This window comes from Microcaecilia unicolor, chromosome 3 (genome assembly GCF_901765095.1).
Source record: "Microcaecilia unicolor chromosome 3, aMicUni1.1, whole genome shotgun sequence".
Taxonomy (NCBI): Eukaryota; Metazoa; Chordata; class Amphibia; order Gymnophiona; family Siphonopidae; genus Microcaecilia; species Microcaecilia unicolor.
In genome coordinates, this window is record NC_044033.1 from 249,623,114 (window position 1) to 249,641,596 (window position 18,483).

The following is an 18,483-nucleotide window of genomic DNA, read 5'->3' on the forward strand; positions in this document are numbered from 1 at the left end:
AAATCAGATACATTTGACGAGTAACATCAAAAGGAAGTAATCAGTAATCTGATTACATTAAGTTAGGGAAGGGTCTTTTACTCTATTTTCTTTTTACTTGTTCTAGAGAATTATCTTCCTGTAGCAGTGTTCATGCCTCCTCTTTAACATAATGGTCTTTTTTTAATTCTTCTTTGTAATATTTGTTTCCTTTTTTGAAGTTTACTAACTCTTTCTTGCTTTCTTTTGATCCGAAGAGGAAATCTGCTTCAGTTAAAAAGAGGACATTATCTTCATGGATTTCGGATTGCATAGAGCTTTGTTACCAAAGAGAACATAACCAGCCATCAGGAAAAGTGGCAGCTCATCACCTAAGAGCTGCAGCAACTGCAAAGGTGCAGCGTCAAAGATTGTCAGTGCATGAAATTTGCAGAGCAGCTACTTGGTGACAGATGGGGAAAACTCAAAGCCTCCAGTTAGTCTGCCTTAGGACTAGGGCATAACAGTTATTGCATTGAATGAAAGTCATGATGATTGGTAGGAACAAGTTAGAATACAGCTGATCGTTACTCAACTGAGAATGTGTATTGGGACGACTGTGTAGGAAAAGCTAGCCTAGGGGTGAGAGGTAGGGTGGGAAAGATTATCAGGGACAAAATCTGCTTGGACCCAGAAATAATATTGAAAGAAAATGGTGCCAAGCTATATGTTTGAATTTCACAGCCAGAGACCCCAGCAGGGCAAATGTGAACTACTTGAGCCCAGCCCTGGATATTATCAAGAACAGGTCAGTTGTTTATCTAAAGCTATTATATCACAAAAGCTGAATTTTGGGCCTTTTCTCCACAACTACAGATGAAATCACAGGCAGGAAAAGTAAGTATATTTTAGAAAGCAATAAAAATTTCAAATGGATGGTTAACGCAGTTTTCAAAAGACCATGATTAACTAGACAGAAAAAAAAGGTAATTTTTGTTTGTTTATTTATTTATTTATTTGTTACATTTGTATCACACATTTTCCCACCTATTTGTAGGCTCAATGTGGCTTACATAGTACCGGAGAGGCGTTTGCAGACTCTGGTGAGGACAAGTAATGTTATGGTAAGATAAAGTTCATGTGGCATGGCCACATTGGTGAAATGTACATCGGAAGAGTTGAGTATAGTCCATTACGTACTTTAGTTTTGTTGTGTTGCAGGGATCAGGCATTTACGTTGGATCGGTGGGATATGCCTTTTTGAACAGGTTAGTTTTTAGTGATTTCCGGAGGTTTAGGTGGTCGTACGTCGTTTTCAAGGCTTTTGGTAGTGCGTTCCATAATTGTGTGCTTATGTAGGAAAAGCTGGATGCGTAAGTTGATTTGTATTTAAGTCCTTTGCAGCTTGGGTAGTGCAGATTTAGATATAATCATGTTGATTCTGATGTGTTTCTAGTTGGTAAGTCGATCAAGTCTGTCATGTATCCTGGGGCTTCACCATAAATAATTTTGTGGACCAGTGTACAGATTTTGAAGGCAATGCGTTCTTTGATTGGGAGCCAGTGTAGTTTTTCGTGGAGGGGTTTTGCACTTTCAAATCGTGTTTTTCCGAATATAAGCCTAGCTGCCGTGTTTTGAGCGGTCTGGAGTTTCTTTAATGTTTGTTCTTTTCATCCTGCATAAATTCCATTGCAGTAGTCTACGTGGCTTAGCACTATTGATTGTATCAGGTTGTGGAATGTATCCCTCAGGAAGAATTGTTTCAGGCGTTTGAGTTTCCACATTGAGTGGAACATTTTCTTTGTTGTGGATGCCGCTTGGCTCTGAAGTGTTAAGTTGTGGTCTATTGTAACTCCAAGGATTTTCAAGCTGTCTGATATAGGAAGAGTGTAGTTTGGGGTGTTGATGCAACTTATGGTGTTTTGGGCAACTTTTGCAGAGACAGAAAATTTTAGCAGCCAGAAATGTGAGGATCCATGCTGTCCACAGAGAAAACAAAACTGGCATGGCTGTAACAGATGTTCTTTGTGGACAGCAGGGTTTCTACATCCACACGTTCGCACTCTATTCATCCTGAGTTAAAGTGTGCTTTAAAAGAATTGGACTGGTTTTGTAACAGTCATCAAGCAGCAGCTCGGGAACTCCCGTGCATGCTGAAAAGACTCTTTGAAGTTGTCTGACTGTGGTAAGCATTTACAACTGGCACTGTCATAAGATGTCACCATCTGTGTGGCAGTAGGATCTTGCTGTCCTCTAAGAACATCTGTTACAGATATGCAGCTTTGTTTAATGTTTGACACAAATTGTTGTGCATATTCTCAGTGAAAACGCATGCGTTGTACACCCTTTAGACCTTGGCTCAATTTGGAAACATATCCCATGGCATTGCTCTGAACTATGGTGAGTAAGTTACTACTAAACTATTAAGGGCTTCGTACTGGTAAGTGTGAGCTTACTTGCTCCCCCCCCCCCCATCCCTGTGAATAAAGCTGCGAGCAGCAATTTAACTCACACAGGGATGGGGAGTTAAATTGCTGCTTGCAGCTTTATTCACTGTTCTTGCAAATAAGGAAACTCCTAGCTTATTTGTCTTCAAAGAGCATTCTCTGATCTGAACAAACTTTGTCATGCTCTACATTTCCAGCACTAAATCTAAAATTCAAGATGCTGATTTAGCCTGGTCTCCTACAAGGAGACTGTACAAAATAATCATGACGGTGTGTGGGTTCCCCTCTAAATATATCTGTTCCCTCCTAATAAGTTTTGAATCATTCCTCCAGTTTCATTCAGAGGGACTATCCTGGAAGCCCATGATGCTTAAGTCCTTTCATCTTGTTTTATTACCTGTAGGGAACAGTTATCTATTACATTTATTCATCACCTGAGTTCCCATAAAAACAGAGAACATTATATAAAAATGTATGTTTTTCTTTACTCTGGGTTTAATACACAGAGGTTGGAATTCAGTAAATGCAGGGCCGCTGAGAGACATAGCGTGGCCCAGGGCAGAACCAGACCACCACAAGCCATCTGCCCCCTTACCTTTCTGTCTTTGCCCCAAAAGGGATGGGGGGCACTTCCTTCATGCCTTCTCCTACAGTCTGTCCTCTCCTGCTCCTGTACTTGCCGGGAGTGAGGACCCGGATGATTGAATTAATGCGATATATTGTGCTAATACAGTCAACCGGGTCCTGGATGGCACGTAGGAGCAGGGGAGGACAGACCCGGAATCAGGCAGCAAGAAGAAGTTTGCTGGGCCTTTTGGAGGCTGTGCCCAGGGAATTCCCCCACCACCACCACCACCACCTCGGTGGCCCTGAGTAAATGGCACCCAAAGTTAGACACAGGGATGATCTGCACTAAGCTGGAGTTCTATTTATTATTATTAGGATTTATTTACCACCTTTTTGAAGGAATTCACTAAAGGCGGTGTACAGCAAGAATAAGTCAAACATAAGCAATAGACAATTACAGCAGTAAAAATATTCAAATAACAATACAAAGTATGGCATAGTAGACTACTTACAATTTTAATAGGCAGCATAGGGTATAAGCAAAGATGGAACATATATATAGATAGGTAAAAGAGTAAGAAGAATTAGAAAATAAGGTGATTAATTTAAAGAAAGTTGCACGTGAGATCAGAGAAGTGATGAAATATTATCTCAGCTAGGGTAGGAGTGGATAAACATGTCCTACTACAGTATGTGCAGCCGGTGCCATTCCTTGTGTATATGTGAGACTAGTAAGTTAGGGGGCTTTTTACAAAGGTGCGGTAGGTTCTATGGGTGCGCAGTGTGCACCAAAATGAGACTACCACCAGGCTAGCGCACCCCTCTGGTGATAATTCCAGATTTGGTGCGTGATCATAAAGCCAGGACAAATTATTTTTTTATTTCCTACTGCGTGCGGCATTTCCGGCATTAATCGGCAGTTGCCGTGCACCAGTCACCGTGTGTGTAGTGCTCCCTACCTGGCAGTGCATGGTAATGTAATTGAATGTGGCAATTTATCTTCCACTTTTTCCAAACAGATGTTAGCACTGTTATTGAACTACTAGGCTAGCCTAAAGAGCTTGTTCTGGCCTCTCTGTTGCAAATCAGATTCAACATATTGAAAAATAAACCTTAGAAATAAAATAAATATACGGCAGTCTACACCCTTAATTTATTTTTATTTGTTAGGATTTATTTACTGCCTTTTTGAAGGAATTTACTCAAGGTGGTGTACAGCAAGAATAGATCAAAAATGAGCAATAGGCAATTAGAGCAGTAAAAATATTTGAACAACAATACAAAGTATGGCATGGTATACTACTTGCAATGACAACACAATATGTACTAGAACATTATAATTGGTAGTGAAGGGTAAGTCAAAGTTGTAACATATAGATGAGCAAGAAAGTAGGGAGAATTAGAAAGTAAGGTGATTGATTTGAAGAAAGTTGCACATGAGGTCAGAGAGATGGTTAAATATTATGTCAGCTAGGGTAGGAGTGGATAAACATGTCCTTCTGCAGTATGTGCAGCCCGAGTCAATCCTTGTGTGTGTGAGTGAGACTAACAAGCTAGTTACTTCTTCCATTAAAGGCTTGGTTGAAGAGCCAAGCTTTTCACCTGCTTCCTGAAGTAGAGGTAGTCTTGTGTTAAGCGGAGCAATGCATTCCAGAGTGTGGGGGCTACTCCGGAGAAGGCTCGCTTGCGGGTATCACATTGTGTTCTATAGAGTGCAGTCTGCACAGAGCACCCTTTGTAGAATACTAGCTTAGTGCGGATTTCGCACCTAGCCTTGGGCACCAGCATTTACACCTGCCAAAACTCGGTGTAAATGCTGGCGCCTAATTTATGGCAGTAGTAGTAGTTGGGTGCGCATTTAGTAGTATTCTGTAACATTGTGCCTAACTTATTTATTATTTATTTATTTGTTACATTTGTATCCCACATTTTCCCACCTATTTGTATGCTCAATGTGTTTACATAGTGCCGGAGACGCGTTTGCAGACTCCAGTGTAAACAAATACAAAGTGATCTTGTGGCAAGATAAAGTTCCTGTGGTACAACCACATGAGGGAATCGTACAGCGGAAGAGTTGTGTTATGTCCATTACGTATTTTAGTTTTGTCATGTTGCAGAGATTAGGCATTTAAGTTAGATCGGTAGGGTATGCCCTTTTAAACTGGTAAGTTTTTAGTGTTCTCCGGAAGTGTAGGTGGTCATGCGTAGTTTTCAAGGCTTTTTGTAATGCGTTCCACAGTTGTGTGCTTATATAGGAAAAACTGGATGCGTAAGTTGACTTGTATTTGAGTCCTTTGCAGCTTAGGTAGTGCAGATTTAGGTACGTTCGCGTTGATTCGGATGTGTTTCTAGTTGGTAGGTCGATCAAGTCTGTCATGTATCCCGGGGCTTCACCATAGATAATTTTGTGAACCAGAGTGCAGATTTTGAAAGCAATTCATTCTTTGATTGGGAGCCAGTGTAGTTTTTCGTGGAGGGGTTTTGCGCTTTCGAATCGCATTTTTCCGAAGATAAGTCTAGCTGCCGTGTTTTGAGCGGTCTGAAGTTTCTTTATGGTTTGTTCTTTGCATCCCTCATAAATTCCATTGCAGTAGTTTACATGGCTTAGTACCATTGATTGTATCAGGTTGCAAAATGTTTCCCTCAGGAAGAATTGGTTCACACGTTTGAGTTTCCACATTGAGTAGAACATTTTCTTTGTTGTGGATGTTACTTGGCTCTCTAGTGTTAAGTTATGGTCTATTGTAACACCGAGTATTTTCAGGCTGTCCGAGATAGGGAGGGTGTAATCTGAGGTGTTGATAAATGTGGGGTTGTCTACATTGTGTTGTGATGAGACGACGAGCCAGTGCATTTTTTCTTTGTTGAGTTTTAGTCAACTTCTGGGAACACCCCCTGATCCACCCATACTGCTCCCCTAGCAACGCCCCGTTGGAGTTCCATGCTATGAAATTTATGCAAGGATGTTCTAGACTAGCGCCTAGAACAGATGCACACGTAACTCCAAATTGTTGCCAATTTACATCAGTTATTGATTCTTGATGCCTTGTCATTTGCATGCGCATCTTCCCTTGATACCCAACTTTGGGTGAGCTATATAAATTCCATGCGAGAATCTTTCTGCCTGACTTTTAAGTTCTTCAAATGGTTTAACACCAGAACATATGTGCAGTTCCACAGATGTTTTGTTATAAAAGTTATGTAGGAGGGAACAATCAGAGGGTTCATGCTTAGGTTATGGAATGCATTGCCATTGAATTTACAGAAAACATCTTGTATGATTTTGCCGGGGTTTGAAAACTTTTGTGCGTGGTGTTTAAGATTATGTATAATAATTTTATAAAGTGTAGATACATACCTATAGCAGGTATTCTCCGAGGACAGCAAGCTGATTGTTCTCACGATTGGGTTGTCGTCTGTGACGGCCCAGGAGACCAGCAAATCCATAAGAAAAAACAAAAACTTATAGAACGTGCAAGCAGAGCGAACCACGCATGCGCGAACGGCTTCCCACCCGCGGCGCAACCGTGCCCTCTCAGTTTAATAAAAAGCAAAACAGAGAATAGAACAACTCCAAAGGGGAGGAGGGAGGGTTTGTGAGAACAATCAGCCTGCTGTCCTCCGAGAATACCTGCTACAGGTATGTATCTACACTTTCTCTGAGGACAAGCAGGCTGCTTGTTCTCACGATTGGGGTATCCCTAGCCCCCAGGCTCACTCTAAACAATGAACACAGGTCAATTGGGCCTCGCAACCGCGAGGACATAGATTGACCTGAAAAGAAACACAACTAAGTGAGAGTGCAGCCTGGAACAGAACATAAATGGGCCTAGAAGGGTAGAGTTGGATTCTAAACCCCGAACAGATTCTGCAGCACCGACTGCGTCGGGTATCCTGCTGAAGGCAGTAGTGAGATGTAAATGTGTGGACTGATGACCACGTTGCAGCCTTGCAAATCTCTTCAATGGAGGCTGACTTTAAGTGAGCCAAGGACGCAGCCTTGACTCTAACATTATGAGCCGTGACATGGCCCTCTAGAGTCAGCCCAGCTTGAGCATAAGTGAAGAAAATGCAATCTGCTAGCCAACTGGAGGTTGGGATGCAGAAGCGACCCCTCGTTCTGAGTGATGAGGGTTGGAAAATACTCCAATCTCCACAGTTCTTCGGAGGACAATTCCAGAAGAAGAGGGAACCATATCTGGCAGGGCCAAAAGGGTGCAATCAGAATCATGGTTCCACAGTCTTGCTTGAGTTTCAGCAAAGTCTTCCCTACTAGAGGTATGGGAGGATAAGCATACAGAAGGCCTGTCCCCCAATGAAAGAGAAAGGCATCTGACGTTAGTCTGCCGTGGGCCTGAAGTCTGGAACAGAATTGTGGGACTTTGTGATTGATCTGAGTGGCAAAAAGATCCACCGAGGGGGTGCCCCATGCTCGGAAGATCTTGCAGACTATGCCCATGTTTAGCGACCACTCGTGAGGTTACATGATCCTGCTCAACCTGTCGGCCAGACTGTTGTTTACGCCTGCCAGATATATGGCCTGGAGAAACATGCCGTGATGGTGCGCCCAAAGCCACATCTGGATGGCTTCCTGACACAGAGGGTGAGATCCGGTGCCCCCCTGCTTGTTGGTGTAATACATAGCAACCTGATTGTCCATCTGAATTAGAATGATTTGATTGGACAGCTGATCTCTGAAAGCCTTGATAGTGTTCCAGATCGCTCGTAATTCCAGGAGGTTGATCTGAAGATCCTTTTCCTGAAAAGACCAAGCATCTACATGAGCTCCCCACCCCAGGAGAGATGCATCCGTCGTCAGCACTTTTTGCAGCGGAGGAATTTGGAATGGATGTCCCAAGGTCAAATTGGATCGAATGGTCCCCCACTGAAGGGAACTGAAAAGTCGGTGGAGAGATGGATCACATCCTCTAGATCCCCTGTGGCCTGGCACCACTGGGAACCCCAGTAGCTCTAGCACTCGAATAGTCATCCGCATGGACTGTAGAGCGCCTGCCTCCGAGGTGCTCTTCACCAGCCAGTTGTCGAGATAATGGAAGACATGCACTCCCAGTCTGCGTAGCGATGCTGCGACAACTGCCAGGCACTTTGTGAAGACCCTGGGCGCAGACGCGAGGAGTACACAGTACTGAAAGTGCCGAGTTCCCAACCAAAATCAAAGATACTTCCTGTGAGCTGGGAGTATCGAGATGTGGGTATAGGCATCCTTTAAGTCCAGAGAGCATAGCCAATTGTTTTCCTGAATCATGGGAAGAAGGGTGCCCAGGGAAACCATCCTGAACTTTTCTTGGACTAGGAATTTGTTCAGGGCCCTTAGGTCTAGGATGGGATGCATCCCCCCTGTTTTCTTTTGCACAAGGAAGTACCTGGAATAGAATCCGAGCCCTTCTTCCCCTGGTGGAACGGGTTCGACCGCATTGGTCTTTAGAAGGGCAGAGAGTTCCTTTTCAAGTACCTGCTTGTGCTGGGAGCTGAAGGATTGAGCTCTCGGTGGACAATTTGGAGGCATGGATTCCAGATTGAGAGTGTATCCTAACCGAACTATTTGAAGAACCCACCTGTCGGAGGTTATAAGAGTTAACAAAAACAGCGAAGATGACACAAAAAAAAGAAAAAAAGAAAAAATGAAGATAAAAAATAAAATCAAAAACAGACGACACAAAAATAATGATAAAACTATGGATTTATTGAGGTAGTATGACTCGACACAGCTGTGTTTCGGCCCAACTGGCCTGCGTCAGGAGTCTAAATAAAACAAATAAATTTAAAACATATCGATTTAAAACAACATTAATATACAATAGAAAACAATAAAAAACAGATGAGCTACAACCATCAATACATTGCATTTTGTAGATACAATTAAAAAAAAATAATTTTAAGAATAGACAAAAGAGAAGAAAGATGGAAGAATCAAAAAATGAAAAATATGTATTTTACAATTCCTTTTGTATACATAATCTAAAGTGAACAATATATTATAGCTGTTACATGAGCAATTTAAAATAAAATGGACATGTAATTAAAATTACTTCTAGCTAAATTCTTCTGAATTAATAATACTTATATCGTTACTCATGAACTAAATTCATATAGACATAATATCTATAATGTGCAAACATTCTCTCCACATATATTTTGAACCAGCCCCTTCGAAAATATATCCTTAGATATTCCCCGAACAAAGGAGGAAAAAGAAAATATATATAAGATAAATCTCAGGTATTCAATTTTTATAGATAAGTATATATAGATAATACTTTGAGCAGCTTATTCCATAAACTGGGGCAAATCTAAAATCTATACCTACTTTAATCCACATATTCTCCGAGGACAAGCAGGCTGCTTGTTCTCACTGATGGGTGACGTCCACGGCAGCCCCTCCAATCGGAAACTTCACTAGCAAAGTCCTTTGCTAGCCCTCGCGCGCCCGCGCGCACCGCGCATGCGCGGCCGTCTTCCCGCCCGAAACCGGCTCGAGCCGGCCAGTCTTCTTTTGTCCGCACTCGGTACGGTCGTGTTTTCGCCGTGTCGAGCCCCGGAAAGTCGACCTCGCGCGTCCAATTTGTTTTGAACGTGTTTTTTTCCTTCGGGAAAGCTTTGTCCTAGTCGGGAAGTGCTCCGGAAACCCCCCGCCGGGTTTCGTGTAAATCCTCCCCGTACTTCCAGCTTTTTTGCCCCGGTAAGTTTTCTTTCGTCGTCGGGGTAGGCCTCTTTTCGGCCTCGGTCGAGATTTTTCTCCCTCTAAATTTGGTGCTTCAAATTTCGCCATTTCGGCTTTTGATTTCGCCGGCGTGATTTTTCCGCCCATGACATCGAAGCCTTCCAGCGGCTTCAAGAAGTGCACCCAGTGCGCCCGGGTTATCTCGCTCACTGATCGACACTCGTCGTGTCTTCAGTGTCTGGGGGCCGAGCACCGCCCTCAGAACTGCAGTCTGTGTTCCCTGCTTCAAAGGCGGACTCAGGTAGCGAGACTAGCCCAGTGGAACGTGTTGTTCTCGGGCTCTTCATCGGCATCGGCACCGGGATCTTCGAGTGCATCGACGTCGTCAGCGTCCAGACCATCTTCCTCGGCCGCCCCTGCATCGAGTGCATCGAGGCATCGGGCCTCTGCATCGGCGCCGAGACATCGGATAGCTGCATCGACGTCGGTGGTACCAGGACCTCGTCTGCTGATGTCGTCGGACGGTGGTGCATCGGGTGGAGTGCAGGTGAGGGCTGTCCATTCCCCTGCTGGTGGCGGTGAGCCCTCGGGTGGGTCTCCGCCTACCCTGAGGGCTCCTGCGGTACAGCCCCCCCGAGATCGACCTTCTTCAGTCTCGGCCCCGAGGAAGCGACGGATGGATTCGACGTCCTCCTCGTCGGTGCCGGGGAGCTCCGGTGACATGCTTCGGAAGAAATCGAAGAAGCATCGACACCGGTCTCCTCCCCGTGTCGGCACCGAGAGCTCTGGGTCGCCGAGGGATTCGGCACCCAGCAGGCATCGGCACCGAGAGGACCGCTCACCCTCTGTTCAGGAGGTGTCGATGCGCTCCGCTCTGGACAGCCCGGAACAGCCTCCACGCCCGGAACAGGTACTGACGTCGACGCCTGCATCGACCTCTCAGCCTTTCTCTGCAGCCGCTCTAAACGAGAGCCTCCGGGCCGTTCTCCCAGAGATTCTGGGAGAGCTGTTGCGCCCTACCCCTCCGGTACCGGCGGTGCTTGCGCCACCGGTACCGTCGAGCGTGGCGCCGGCTGGCCCATCGCCCAGGTTGAGGTCCCCGACGTCGGTACCGCGTGCGGTACCGACCGCGGCCACCTCCCAGGAAGGCTCCCCGACTACGTCGGCGGAGGGAGCTTCGCCGATGCGGGCGAGGGAGTCTACCTCTCGACGCCCCCATCGTGGACGGGGTTCCACGGAGTCGAGCAGGGCGAGGTTGCAGACACAGGTCCGTGAACTTGTGTCTGACACCGAGGGTGAGGCCTCGTGGGAGGAAGAGGAAGATCCCAGATATTTCTCTGACGAGGAGTCTGAGGGTCTTCCGTCTGATCCCACTCCCTCTCCTGAGAGACAGCTTTCTCCTCCCGAGAGTCTGTCTTTTGCCTCCTTTGTCCGGGAGATGTCTACGGCCATCCCCTTCCCGGTGGTTGTGGAGGACGAGCCCAGGGCTGAAATGTTTGAGCTCCTGGACTATCCTTCTCCACCTAAGGAAGCGTCCACTGTTCCCTTGCACCATGTCCTGAAGAAGACATTGCTTGCGAACTGGACCAAGCCATTAACTAATCCCCACATTCCCAAGAAGATCGAGTCCCAGTACCGGATCCATGGGGACCCAGAGCTGATGCGCACTCAGTTGCCTCATGACTCTGGAGTTGTGGATTTGGCCCTAAAGAAGGCTAAGAGTTCTAGGGAACATGCTTCGGCGCCCCCGGGCAAGGACGCTAGAACCTTAGACTCCTTTGGGAGGAAGGCCTACCATTCCTCTATGCTCGTGTCCAAGATCCAGTCTTACCAGCTCTACACGAGCATACACATGCGGAATAATGTGCGGCAGTTGGCGGGCTTGGTTGATGCTCTTCCTCCTGAGCAAGCCAAGCCTTTTCAGGAGGTGGTCAGGCAGCTGAAGGCGTGCAGAAAATTCCTGGCCAGAGGAGTTTATGACACTTTTGATGTTGCGTCCAGGGCCGCTGCTCAAGGTGTGGTGATGCGCAGGCTCTCATGGCTGCATGCCGCCGACCTGGAGAATAGAATCCAGCAGCGGATTACGGACTTGCCTTGCCGTGCGGATAACATTTTTGGCGAAAAAGTCGAGCAGGTGGTAGAGTCTCTCCACCAGCGGGACACCGCATTCGACAAGTTCGCCCGCCGGCAGCCTTCAGCTTCTACCTCTACAGGTAGACGATTTTTCGGGGGAAGGAAGACTGTTCCCTATACTTCTGGCAAGCGTAGGTACAATCCTCCTTCCCGACAGCCTGCGGCCCAGGCTAAGCCCCAGCGCGCTCGCTCTCGTCAGCAGCGTGCGAATCAGCAAGGCCCCGCGGCTCCCCAGCAAAAGCAAGGGGCGAGCTTTTGACTGGCTCCAGCAGAGCATAGCCGACATCCAAGTGTCAGTGCCGGGCGACCTGCCTGTCGGAGGGAGGTTGAAAGCTTTTCACCAAAGGTGGCCTCTCATAACCTCCGATCAGTGGGTTCTCCAAATAGTCCGGCAAGGATACACCCTCAATTTGGCCTCTCAACCTCCAAATTGTCCACCGGGAGCTCAGTCCTACAGCTTCCAGCACAAGCAGGTACTTGCAGAGGAACTCTCCGCCCTTCTCAGCGCCAATGCGGTCGAGCCCGTGCCATCCGGGCAAGAAGGGCTGGGGTTCTATTCCAGGTACTTCCTTGTGGAAAAGAAAACAGGGGGGATGCGTCCCATCCTAGACCTAAGGGCCCTGAACAAATATCTCGTAAAAGAAAAGTTCAGGATGCTTTCCCTGGGCACCCTTCTCCCCATGATTCAGCAAAACGATTGGCTATGCTCTCTGGACTTGAAGGATGCCTACACACACATCCCGATACTGCCAGCTCACAGACAGTATCTGCGATTTCAGCTGGGCGCACGCCACTTCCAGTACTGTGTGCTACCCTTTGGGCTCGCCTCTGCGCCCAGGGTGTTCACAAAGTGCCTAGCTGTGGTAGCAGCGGCGCTTCGCAGGCTGGGAGTGCACGTGTTCCCATATCTCGACGATTGGCTGGTGAAGAACACATCCGAGGCAGGAGCCCTGCAGTCCATGCAGATGACTATTCGCCTCCTGGAGCTACTGGGGTTTGTGATAAATTACCCAAAGTCCCATCTTCTCCCAGTGCAGAAACTCGAATTCATTGGAGCCCTGCTGGATTCTCGGACGGCTCGCGCCTATCTCCCAGAGGCGAGGGCCAACAACTTGTTGTCCCTCGTCTCGCGGGTGCGAGCGTCCCAGCAGATCACAGCTCGGCAGATGTTGAGATTGCTGGGCCACATGGCTTCCACAGTTCATGTGACTCCCATGGCCCGCCTTCACATGAGATCTGCTCAATGGACCCTAGCCTCCCAGTGGTATCAGGCCGCCGGGGGTCTAGAGGACGTGATCCACCTGTCCACGAGTTTTCTCGAATCCCTGTATTGGTGGACGATTTGCTCCAATTTGACTCTGGGACGTCCCTTCCAAATTCCTCAGCCTCAAAAAGTGCTGACCACGGATGCGTCTCTCCTGGGATGGGGAGCTCATGTCGATGGGCTTCACACCCAAGGAAGGTGGTCCCTCCAAGAAAGCGATCTACAGATCAATCTTCTGGAGTTGCGAGCGATCTGGAACGCTCTGAAGGCTTTCAGAGATCGGCTGTCCCATCAAATTATCCAAATTCAGACAGACAATCAGGTTGCCATGTACTATGTCAACAAGCAGGGGGGCACCGGATCTCGCCCCCTGTGTCAGGAAGCCGTCAGCATGTGGCTCTGGGCTCGCCGTCAAGGCATGGTGCTCCAAGCCACATATCTGGCAGGCGGTAAACAACAGTCTGGCCGACAGGTTGAGCAGGATTATGCAACCTCACGAGTGGTCGCTCAATTCCCGTGTGGTGCGACAGATCTTCCAGGCGTGGGGCACCCCCCTGGTGGATCTCTTCGCATCTCAAGTGAACCACAAGGTCCCTCAGTTCTGTTCCAGGCTTCAGGCCCACGGCAGACTGGCGTCGGATGCCTTCCTCCTGGATTGGGGGGAAGGTCTGCTGTATGCTTATCCTCCCATTCCTCTGGTGGGGAAGACTTTGTTGAAACTCAAGCAAGACCGAGGCACCATGATTCTGATTGCTCCCTTTTGGCCGCGTCAGATCTGGTTCCCTCTTCTTCTGGAGTTATCCTCCGAAGAACCGTGGAGATTGGAGTGTTTTCCGACCCTCATCACGCAGGACGAAGGGGCTCTTCTGCATCCCAACCTCCAGTCCCTGGCTCTCACGGCCTGGATGTTGAGGGCGTAGACTTTGCCTCTTTGGGTCTGCCAGAGGGTGTCTCCCGCATCTTGCTTGCTTCCAGGAAAGACTCCACTAAGAGAAGTTACTTCTTTCATTGGAGGAGGTTTGCCGTCTGGTGTGACAGCAAGGCCCTAGATCCTCGCTCTTGTCCTACACAGACCCTGCTTGAATACCTTCTCCACTTGTCTGAGTCTGGTCTGAAGACCAACTCCGTAAGGGTTCACCTTAGTGCAATCAGTGCATACCATTACCAAGTGGAAGGTAAGCCGATCTCAGGACAGCCTTTAGTTGTTCGCTTCATGAGAGGTTTGCTTTTGTCAAAGCCCCCTGTCAAGCCTCCTACAGTGTCATGGGATCTCAATGTCGTTCTCACCCAGCTGATGAAACCTCCTTTCGAGCCACTGAATTCCTGCCATCCGAAGTACTTGACCTGGAAGGTCATTTTCTTGGTGGCAGTTACCTCGGCTCGTAGAGTCAGTGAGCTTCAGGCCCTGGTAGCCCAGGCCCCTTACACCAAATTTCATCACAACAGAGTAGTCCTCCGCACTCACCCTAAGTTTCTGCCAAAGGTTGTGTCGGAGTTCCATCTGAACCAGTCAATTGTCTTGCCAACATTCTTTCCCCGTCCTCATTCCTGCCCTGCTGAACGTCAGCTGCACACATTGGACTGCAAGAGAGCATTGGCCTTCTATCTGGAGCGGACACAGCCCCACAGACAGTCCGCCCAATTGTTTGTTTCTTTTGATCCCAACAAGAGGGGAGTGGCTGTAGGGAAACGCACCATATCCAATTGGCTAGCAGATTGCATTTCCTTCACTTACGCCCAGGCTGGGCTGGCTCTTGAGGGTCATGTCACGGCTCATAATGTTAGAGCCATGGCAGCGTCGGTAGCCCACTTGAAGTCAGCCACCATGGAGGAAATTTGCAAAGCTGCGACGTGGTCATCTGTCCACACATTCACATCTCATTACTGTCTGCAGCAGGATACCCGACGTGACAGTCGGTTCGGGCAGTCAGTTCTTCAGAACCTGTTTGGGCTTTAGGATCCAACTCCACCCCCCGAGGGCCCTGTTTGTTCTGTTCCAGGCTACACTCTCAGTTAGTTGGTAAATTTTTTTAGGTCAATCTCAGTTATGTCCTCGCCGTTGCGAGGCCCAATTGACCAATTTGTTGTTTTGAGTGAGCCTGGGGGCTAGGGATACCCCATCAGTGAGAACAAGCAGCCTGCTTGTCCTCGGAGAAAGCGAATGCTACATACCTGTAGAAGGTATTCTCCGAGGACAGCAGGCTGATTGTTCTCACAAACCCGCCCGCCTCCCCTTTGGAGTTGTGTCTTCCCTTGAAGTGTATTGTCTTGCTACATACTGGACTGGCCGGCTCGAGCCGGTTTCGGGCGGGAAGACGGCCGCGCATGCGCGGTGCGCGCGGGCTAGCAAAGGACTTTGCTAGTGAAGTTTCCGATTGGAGGGGCTGCCGTGGACGTCACCCATCAGTGAGAACAATCAGCCTGCTGTCCTCGGAGAATACCTTCTACAGGTATGTAGCATTCGCTATATAGAATATAAGATGTAACCAAGACGACTTCTAAATAATTTTAATCCAACTGATAAAAAATAATAATATTAGGATGCTAATCGTTATGTATAAGCGGCTTTTTTACTAATTCTGAATCATTTGGGGGGATAAGGTTGAATACCTCAAATGACTTATAATGCTGTACACAAACATGATTTTAAATCCTTATTCGAAATTGGAATAATTTTGTTGTTACCTGTTATACCATGTGCCTATTCTCTGATTGTATCGATATTTCTGTGAAGAATGTTCTGTTAAGCGATACCTTATTGTAATCACTCTCCCTTAAAAACGGCTGTGTGCGCAATCTTGCAACAATTATAAGAGGCCACCTTTGGTGAAAAAATATCAACCTCCCTCCGACTGGCAAGCCGTCCGGCACGGACACTTTTTCTGAGGCTACGCTGCTCTGGTGCCAGTCAAAAGCCCGTTCCTTGCTTTTGCTGGAGCCACAGGGGCCTTAGTCGCACGCCGTTGACGGGAACGAGCGTGCTGAGACTGAGCCTGGATAGGCTGCCGAGAAGCAGGAGTGTACCTACGCCTATTGTAGGAATAGGGAGCACTCCTCTTCCCTCCAAAAAACCTCCTAGATGAGGAGGCGGTAGCAGAAGACGCCTGGCAGGAGAGAGAACACATAGCATCATGGTGCTTCTTGATCTGATCGACCATGTCCTCTACTTTTTCTCCAAAAAGATTATCCCCCCGGCAAGGAACATCCGCCATTCGCTGCTGGGTCTTATGATCCAGGTCAGAGACACGCAGCCATGAGAGTCTGCACATTACTATACTCGGGCTGCCACATCAAAAGTGTCATAAGTCCCCATGGCCAGTAATTTGTGACACGCCTTCTGCTGCCTGACCACCTGGCGAAAAGGTTCGGCGAGCTCCGGAGGAAGTGCTTCGACCAAACTGGACAGTTGCCTCACCAAGTTCCACAAGTGGATGCTCGTGTAGAGCTGGTATGTTTGGATCTTGGCTGCGAGCATAGCGGCCTGATACGTCTTTCTCCCAAAAGAATCCAAGGTCCTAGACTCTCTGCCTGGGGGCGCCGAGGCATAGTCTCTAGTACTCTTGGCTCTTCTGAGAGCAGAGTCCACCACCATGGAATCATGAGGTAGTTGGGCCTTCACCATTACTGGTTTTCCATGGACTCTGTACTGAGACTCAGCTTTTTTGGGGACCACTGGATTAGATAGAGGGAACGACCAGTTTCGCATAAGAACTTCCCTGAGTGTGTTATGCAAGGGGGCCGCTGCAACCTCTGTGGGCGGAGAAGGATAGTCCAAGACCTCGAGCATCTCAGCCCTGGGCTCATCCACAACCTCCATAGGGAAGGGAATATCCTTAGATATTCCCCGAACAAAGGAGGAAAAAGAAAGACTCTCAAGCGGAGACATCCTTCTTTCAATAGGAGTAGGATCAGAGGGGACCCCATAGGACTGTTCTTCAGAAAAGTATCTGGGATCTTCCTGTTCCTCCCACGAGCTCTGGTCATCGGTGTCGGACAAAAGATCTGTAAGAGCAACCCGAGCCTTTCTCGACGTTGAGGAACGACAGCCTCGAGGGGGATGTCGAGAAGTCGACACCTGCCTGGACTGTGGCGAAGCTTCCTCCGCTGACGTCGAGGGAGAATTGACCCAGGTGGCGGCCGACGCCGATGCTGCAAGCAGCACAGAGGGCGGGGACCTCACCACAAGCGAAGGCCCAGATGCCGCTTCCACAGTTGATGAAGAAGGTGCAAGCACCCCCTGGCACCGAAGCAGACTGGCGCAGCAATCCCTCCAGACGTTCTGGAAGAAGGGCCCTGATGCGTTTGTCGAGAGCCTCCATCGGAAAACGCTGTGGGGCTGGTGCAGGAGCCGGTGGCAGAATCTGAGGGGGCTCGAGAGCCGGTACCAAGCTGCCAGAAGACCGACGCATCAGCACCTCCTGTATAAAGGGTGAGCGGTCCTCTCGGCGCCAACACTTTCTGTGTGCCGAATCCCTCGGCTCCCCGGAGCTCTCGGTACCGCGCATGGAAGGAGAACAATGACGGTGCTTCTTAGCCTTCGCTCGACGACCGTCATCGAGACTCCTCGGTACCGAAGAGGAGGACGTGGAATCTTCACGCCTCCTCAGGGCCGGGACCAACGAAGGTCAGTCCCGGGGGGCCTGCATAGCAGTAGAGCTCGAGACAGGTGGAGACCCACTCAATGCCTCACTGTTCCCAGCGCGATGTGGTCGTTCGGCAGCTATTACCTGCGCTCTCGAAGTCGATGCTTCCCTCGACGCCGATGCCGCCGACCTCGGTACCGATGTCGATGCCGACGTCGAAGGACCAGACCGATCAGCAAAGAGTCTTTCACGTTGAGCCTCCCGAGACACTTGGGTCCGCTTTTTCATTAAAGAGCACAGCTTACAAGCAGCTGGCAAATGTTCGGGCCCAAGGCACTGGATACACCACGCGTGGGGGTCGGTACCTGAGATGGTCTGGTTGCAGCGAGTACAACGCTTGAAGCCGCTGGGAGTCCTTGATGACGTGGATGGAAAAACGGCGGCTGCGAAATTAAAGGACTCGATCGTGCCAAATAAAAAGGCACAAAAATGGAAAAGAAGACCCGGCCGAGCTGCCTAAAAGGTGGCCACGACAAAAAAAGAAGGAAACTTAAAGAAGTGAAGAAAAACTAATAAAATAAGGGAAAAACTAACTTTTTAAAAAAATATATATATATATTTGTAATAAATTAGTACAACGAAGAAAAAAGAAAAAGGGGAGCGGTAAACGCCTAAACTAAGTCTCCAGAGCCGAAATTGAGCACAATCAAAAAAAAAAAAAAAAACGTGTCACTCAAGACATGGATCAAAAGAAACTGAGAGGGGCATGCTCGTGCCGTGGGCAGGAAGCCGTTCGCGCATGCGCGGTTCGCTCTGCCCGCGCACCGGTGCGTTCTAGAAGTTTTTGTT

At 48.3% G+C, this 18,483-nt stretch overlaps 1 protein-coding gene across 3 annotated transcripts in view; it reads left to right on the forward strand.

The window, feature by feature from the left end:
* LOC115466454 overlaps positions 1-18,483 on the forward strand; it is an 89,182-nt gene that overhangs the window by 2,306 nt on the left and 68,393 nt on the right. For all 3 annotated transcript variants that reach the window (XM_030197677.1, XM_030197678.1, XM_030197679.1), the window contains exon 2: positions 237-374. In XM_030197677.1, the coding sequence (XP_030053537.1) occupies positions 237-374 (138 nt within the window). The remainder of the gene's footprint in view (positions 1-236; positions 375-18,483) is intronic.